At 34.7% G+C, this 7,932-nt stretch overlaps 1 protein-coding gene across 1 annotated transcript; it reads right to left on the bottom strand.

Moving 5' to 3' along the window:
* Nucleotides 1-2,761: 2,761 nt before the first annotated feature.
* Nucleotides 2,762-4,568, bottom strand: foxe1 (forkhead box E1). Its single transcript, XM_084401666.1, has one exon. It carries the CDS (start codon nt 4,235-4,237, stop codon nt 3,179-3,181), a length of 1,059 nt encoding a protein of 352 aa, XP_084257792.1. The 5' UTR covers nt 4,238-4,568; the 3' UTR covers nt 2,762-3,178.
* Nucleotides 4,569-7,932: the final 3,364 nt, after the last annotated feature.

Below are 7,932 nucleotides of genomic sequence, written 5' to 3'. Positions count from 1 at the left end.
TGAAAACCTTGTGAACGTTGTGATGTTTTAATCCACCCATTCAAGCACAATGTGTTACTCTGCATCACTGAAACTCAATACCTTGGTCTCTACTGTGGCCTGCCACTTAAAACCTACGCAGTTGACAGCTAAACTTTCCCTTCTCACCATATTAAGATTTTAGTTTTCTTCTATACCTTTTGTTGGATAAGTACAGAGTTGTTGAATTTGTGACTAATACAGCAGGACATGTATAATATGTTGAAAAATGTCATGTTAATCCTAGCACAAACACTGAAGACTTCACAAGCTTGTCAAAAATGCCAGCATTACACTCTACCCTGATCTTTGAGTTATAAGACATGCTACATTGTGGAGTTCATGTAGGTTTAAAAAAGAAAAAGAAAAAAGCTCAGGATATTTTCAGTGCAATTGTTAGGTATCAGTCCCTCTTATTTGTATACTGTTCATTGCTGTGTGTTTATGCGTTGCTTTTGTTTTGCGACAGTTTTTTTTGGTAACACTTTACAGGTTTCATTTGTTAACATTAGTTAATGCATTCACTAACATGAACTAACAATGGACAAAACATTTGTTTACACAATGTATGAATCTTTGTTAATATTAGTTTATAAAAATACAGATGTTCATTTAGTTCACAGTGCATTAACTAATGTTAACAAATAAAACTTTTGATTTTAATAATGTATTAGTAAATGTTGAAATTAACATTAATTTAGATTAATAAATCCTGTAGAAGTCTTGTTCATTCTTAATTCATGTTAACTGAAGTAGTTAAATCATAAAACCTTATTGTAAAGTGTTACCGGTTTTTCTTCTTTTCATTGTTATAGATTTAGTTAGTTATCTTTAACTACACTAAATTATTCTGCGGCATTGACCTTACTAGTGTTTTAAATTTTGTCAGCAAGCATGCATCTGGTATACTTTTACTACTATACAGTACCAGTCAAAAGTTTGGAAACATTACTATTTTTAATGTTTTTGAAAGAAGTCTCTTATGCTCATCAAGCCTGCAGTTAATAAAAAAAAAAAAACAGTAATATTATGAAATATTATTACAATTTAAAATAATGGTTCTCTTTTTTAATATACTTTAAAATGTCATTTATTTTTGTGATGCAAAGCTGAATTTTCATCAGCTACTCAATACAGTACATATTCACATACATATTCATACAGTACTCCAGTGTTTGGTGTCTTATGATCCTTCAGAAATCATTCTAATATGCTGATTTATGATCAATGTTGGAAACAGTTGTGCTGCTTAATATTTTTTTTATAACCTGAGATACTTTTTTCAGGGTTATTTGATGAATAAAAAGTTAAAAAGAACTGTATTTATTTAGAATAGAAATCTTTTGTAACAATATACACTACCGTTCAAAAGTTTGGGAACAATAACTATTTCTTTTTTAAGAAATGAGTACTTTAATTCAACAAGGATGCGTTAAATTGATAAAAGGTGATGGTAACGATTTATATTGTTAGAAATGTTTTTATTTTGAATAAATGCTGTTTTTATGAATAAATGCTGTTAACGTTTTACTCATCAATGAATCCTGAAAAAAGTATTCCAAAAAAATATATTAAACAGCACAACTGTTTCCATCATTGATAATAACTGAGTATCAAATCATCATATTAGAATGATTTCTGAAGGATCATAAGACACCAAAGACTGGAGTACTTGCTGATGAAAATTCAGCTTTGCATCACAAAAATAAATTGCATTTTAAAATATATTAAAAAAGAGAACCATTATTTTAAATTGTAATATTTCATAATATTACTGTTTTTTTTTTAACTGCAGGCTTGATGAGCATAAGAGACTTTAACATTTTAACATTTTAACATTTAAAACATTAAAAATAGTAATGTTTCCAAACTTTTGACTGGTACTGTATGTCTTTTTAATATTACTCCTTTTAAAAAAATGTATGCATGTTTTAAAAATGGAGATTGACAGGACCGATATAAGTCTGCTGTCAGATTGCAGCATATTTTGTGGAACTGGGAGACTTTAATTCTAATAAACCTTAACAAACATAAGTGGCAAAACAGTCCTGCACTCTTAAGAATAAAGGTTCTTTATTGGCATGGATCAATGAAGACCCTTTAACATCCATGGACCTTTCCATTGCACTAAAGAATGGGTTTTTAAAATGTAGATTTTTTTAGTTTATTTTTTAGATGTTATTAACACTAAGAAAAAATATTTATCTTTTAAGAACTTTTTATTATTATTATTATTCTGACCATTTTGTCATCAATTAAATATGTGCAGTGTAACCAACATTAAAAACCACAGTTGCTAATTTTGCGTCCATCTGCATGCTATAAAGCACTGTAAAGCTGCTTTGAAACAATCTGAATTGTAAGAAGCGCTATATGAATGAAGGTAATTATATATATATATTTGACTGAAAGCTTGTCACAAAAGAACATACACAATTTCTTAAATTATTTTAGTGCTATATGAATGAGCTGATTGTTTATTCTTTCAAATTATATAATAATATGCTGTAATATTTTTCAGTAACATAAAACCAGGAGAAAAGTATAATTTGATCGGTTCTAGAAAAAAAAAAATTGTATGTAGATTTAGAGCTCCGCTGGAGGATGTATTTTAGGACATGTATATTTTAAGATTTTCTTTATTTAGAGCCTAGTGTGTATATATTCAATGTTAAATGAAAAACAAATAAATATGATTTCCTCATTCTCTGAAAGATCCAGCAACACAGACTCTTTTAGAAAAATGTTTATATCACTGACTTAAGTAAATGTAGTAACTTAATTCAATGAAAAGTAAATGGAAGCATTTTATACTTTTACCACAGATGGAAATGATAAGAAAAGCATGTACAAAGCATATGAACACATTTCACTCAAAAAATTAAAAAACACCTTGCTTAGAAGACCATGTTTAAAAAAAAATGTACTTTGTAAAAAAAAATTCAACTTGTTGAAATAGGAAAGGTCTGTACATGTGTAAATTGAGATCATTTAACATTCCAATTTACTATATTGAGGGAATCACAATAAAACAACAACAACATTTTAAATATCACAGTTTTTTTTTTTTCACAATGTTTTTCATAGTCACTAAAATCCTCTTTCCAAATGTTCCTTTGTGCCAGCTGTTCTCGCTATGGGAAAATATCCTTGATCTTTGTTAGTTGGCAGACACAAATCTGTCCATATTACCTGAGTAAGCTGGATGCCTGATGTAGGCTCCTGAGTTCCCTACTGGACCAGAGTTATTGTATTGAACAAAAGAGCCCAGCTGTGCAGGGGAGGTTCTATCATACGGGTCCCCGACAGCATCACCAGCAATGGGAGACAAACTGGAGATGGCCACCCTCCCTGTTGGCCCGTATGCCTGGGTGCTGCCTTGTGTATATGATACCTGAGTTTGTCCATGTCCCGGGCTGGAGTAGGCAAAAGCCATGTTGTTTGAGGAGCTAGAACAGAAGGATAGCACCGTCTCCCCACTGCAGGACTGATGTTGGAAGCCTGGTCCACCCAAACTGCAGGAGCCACTCTCAGGACTGAAACTGCGGCAAGACTGCTGAGGAATCATTTCTGCGCCTTGGCCCATCCTGCTTGGCGACCCAATGAGAGAGTTGATTCTGAAGACCCTCGATTGACTTCCGCCAAAGCTCGGAGTGGAGGCCTGGTAGTAGGCGGAAGGCAGCTGTTGTGCGTATGGCGGGCTCATGTTAGAGTAGACCGAGTTGGCGTAGGCTGAGCGCGCGATTTGGACTGGCGAGAAGACGGGAGACTCGTGCACGTACGATGAATACGTAGTGAAGTCGCTTCGTTTAAAGCGCTTTCGCCGTCTTAGAAAGCTTCCACTCTCAAACATGTCTTCAGCATTGGGGTCCAGCGCCCAATAGTTGCCTTTTCCGGGTCTACCAGGCTCTCGAGGGATCTTGATAAAACAGTCATTGAGTGTCAAGTTATGGCGGATGGAATTCTGCCATTTCTTGGAGTTGTCTCGGTAGAAAGGAAACCTCTCTGTGATGAACTTGTAGATCCCTCCCAGAGTGAGTTTGCGGTCGGGCGAGTTGGCAATGGCCATGGAGATCAGGGCGATGTAGCTGTATGGTGGTTTGCCTCGCTGAAGGGGCCTCTTCCTCCGGCGCCCTCTTTGTGGATCTGCTCTCTGACTGTCATTCACTGGAAGAGTGGTTTCAGAGGGAGAGTCACTCTCCACTTTAACCACAGGCATGACTCTAGGTAAAATGACTCCCAACGGTAGCACAGCTTAGAAATCACGATCAGTCTGTCACAGGTTTGGATCGCTTGGTTCTTTGTCAGGAGTAGCAAATGCTTGTTTTTGCTTGCTGGATATATTTTGGTGAAAAAATACCAGTCATAGTTCAGACCTTAAAATCCCCAACCAGAAATATCAGTTCCTTTGCACTTCATCTGTAACGACAGGTGTGTCCCTATGCAGAGATGCCCATGCAAGACCAAGTTTTAGAAAAATGGAAGCACTCACATAAACAGCCTTATTTGATGGTGGTGTTCATAATGTTGAAGAGAGAAGTGAGCAGTCAATAACTGGCTGTGCTACCGAAGGAACACACAACCTGAGGAGTTATTAGCCACACCTCCTCAAGCAGGTTATCTGTCACGTGGCTAAAAGCACATGCCTCTGCATATTTGTATATCTTTAAGTGCTGTCCAAATCGGTAACATTTATTTACTTCAACTTTTGTGGAAACAAGTACATTGTGCACTGTAGCCGACAAATACAAAAATTGAAATCTATTGAATGAGTGTATTTTACTTCAAAATTATTCAATCTCAGAAAATTCACCAAAGCACTTTTTCCCCAGACTAAAATAAAAATAAAAAAAACCTGAAAGATTTGATTACTCAACCTGTTCTTGTTTATGCTGTAGATTAGTGGCTCCTATCATCTTACTTTTTCCCTACATGCAGCTCATTCTCTTTCGTGGTCCTAATTTTCTAGCTCTCCCGGCAACTAATGGAAAACAAGTCAGTTTATTTTTGTAGCAAGCAAAACAGCTTGGGATTCATTTAGGCTAAAGTGGGGCCTTATTGAGCTCTAATAGCCCTGTTTAGTGGTAACACAAACTCCATGGCCTCCGCAGAATATATATATTTTCTTCAGTGCCGTGTCAGGCGGTTTCATCTGTGTGAGAAGATGTAAATATGTTATTGTAAGCCACAGTGTGTGCCTCCCTCTGTTTTAACAGCATGCAAATCTAGGTCACATTTTGGTGTGTGGGTATAGACAGGCTGATACCTAGGCCTGGTATCCTGTTTCCATGTTGGGTAGATGTTTAATAAAGAGATTTAAAAAATGCAATTGCTGGTATTGTTACCTAGATTTTTGTGGTTTTTAAGTGGAAAATAGCCATGTTTAAATACTGATTCTCATTGAGACTCTTTGCACTTCTTGATTTAGGCGAATTATACAATTCTGTCCTTAAACAACCTCTCTGACCTGATCAGGTGAGCATCATGCATTATATTCAGTGGTTTGCTTCAAGCTAGTACTTAGCAAATACTCTCAGCAAAAAACCTCTTATGTGAGAATCTGCACTTGAGGCCAAATGAGGGGTCTTGAACCTGGAGAGTTTGAGAGGTTATGCCGAGATGGGTTGTTCCTCGGACAGACGCCAAGACAATGAGCCTGTCTGAAAAGGTTAAACATTACTTGGGCTTACAAAGAGATTCCTCACCTGTCATCCGAGGGTAATCTCTTGTGCCCGGCGGATTTATACAGGATAATTCCTAAGGGCCCACCTTTGTGCAGTTGGCAGAAAATGCTCTAGGGATGAGTCATAAAATGTTGCTCTCCATCACATAAAGGATTTTACATTTAAGAGAAAGAGTTTACCTTAATACCTCATATTTTGTTCATGCTGTCATTGAGGTCATCAGAGTTTATAAAAAATTAGTCTACCAAGCACTCTTAATTCTACTCATTACAGCGTTGAATTGATTAAATACAACAGCTCTGCTTATACAATTAATAATCGTAAAGACTATTACATAATTACATGTTGACAGTAATTTTCTTTGAATATTTCAATATTTAAGACCTTTTCTTGAAATTTGGGTGAGTAAATTTGCCACATAGCTGAATGATGCACTTTGTTAAAAATTTAAAAGAGCATTTTCTATACTTTTACTAACCAACTACATTTGCCAAAATGTTTGACACTGCTGCGTGGAATACTGCATCTGATACTGCAACGCTCTTAACTTGCAACTTCAAGTGTGTAGAATGAACCGGAATAACCGGAATAATGCCATCAGTGAATCTCTCTGGTCTCGTTATTTTATCTCACCACCAAAAATATTCTTTACAGAAAAAAGCAATATCAGCATTTCACCTTTTGCTAAAAACAAACGAACAAAAAAAAAAAAAAAAAAAACAGGAGGCAGCAGTACGTTAGTATTCCATTTAACCCCTTAACTGTCACCCCCCCTTTTTTCGCATAGACAAAAAAATCACTATACAAACTTAAATGGTTGTAGTTCAAGAATGCTTTGGAATATAGACATATGGTTGGTCTTGTTTTTAAGAAGACATTTGCCAGATTATTGTAGAAGTGAAATAAATTATGAAAGTGAAACAGAAAAAAAGTTATATAAGTTTGAGTTTATGAAAATATAGAATGTAAAAATATAATTATTAATATTTTATATAAAATATATATATTACAAAATATATTTTACTCTAAAACTGCTAGAAAATTAAAGCCAAAAATCTAAACAAGTTGTGTTCCAAATTTTAGGTTGATATCTCAAAAAATGAGCTTTCAGTAAGATTTTATTTGGGCGCAGTACCAAACTTTTTCACTGGATGGACAGCCAGCTTCCTTACTGACCATATAAGGGCGTCTCCATTTTCATATATGTTTTGAGTGATCTGAACCATTTATTTCCATAATTTCATACAATTTATGAAGTATACATCCTATTCAGAAATAGTATGGGTGTTTTGGCAGTATTTTATTTGATTTCAACCTCTAATAAACATAAAAAGAGCACATATGTGCATTATAGCTCGCTGCCGCTGCGTGCCGCATCACAAATCGAGAATCCATAATATTTTTCTTTATATTCTAAACATTTTCAGACCTTTTTTTCTCATAACATTTAATCTTTTGAACTCTTGGCATGAAAACAAACTGAGGTTTCTACCAATCTTTCATGATTTTTCATGTTTATTTCTATTTCAAAATAAAGGCCTAAACACGCCTAATGAATATGAAATATTCTTGTTGCAAATTGATAAATTACTGCTCCTCTGTAATTTATTTTAAAAAACAGCCACCAAATATGAAAACTAGAGATTGTAAGCTTTCAAATGATATATAGTTTGTCAATATTACTTTAGGTTTTTACTAAGATATTATTGTTCTAAATATATATGGGCAAACGTCCCACCTGTGGGACGGTGAAAGTAGGTCTATTTGAAATGTGGCAGCTGGGCCAGAATGACAGGAATTTTAATTCTGTAGAAATCACCAGCGCTTTTCCCTGGAGTTCTGTGGGCACAGAAAAGATTTAATGACAAAGCAAACAATCAAACTTCTTTTTTTACCCTTTTTTTCTTGAGTATGTAATATGTGTATTGTTTGGAGCTGATTGTTCTGCTGATCTCTCCTGAAATTGCCTGACCTAATAATGATGATAATAATAATAATAAGAAGAATTGATTTTTTTTTTTTTTTTTTACCTCTCTGTGGTCACACTTTAGATTAGGGTCCAATTCTCACTATTATCTAACTATTAGCTAATACTTTTGCCTCAGTAAACACCTAATTACTGCTTATTAATAGTTAGTAAGTTGTTATGTTTAGGTATTGGGTAGGATTAAGGGATGTAGAATATGGTCATGCAGAATAAGGCTTTATAAGTATAATAAAGAGCCAATAT

Source organism: Rutilus rutilus (genome assembly GCF_951802725.1).
Source record: "Rutilus rutilus genome assembly, chromosome: 2".
NCBI classification, from domain to species: Eukaryota; Metazoa; Chordata; class Actinopteri; order Cypriniformes; family Leuciscidae; genus Rutilus; species Rutilus rutilus.
The sequence above is the reverse complement of the archived record's forward strand: the minus strand, read 5'-3'. Positions and strand labels throughout refer to the sequence as shown.

Coding starts and splice junctions, on each gene's coding strand:
- foxe1 (XM_084401666.1), bottom strand. CDS start 4,237: ATGCCTGTGGTTAAAGTGGAGAGTGACTCTCCCTCTGAAACCACTCTT.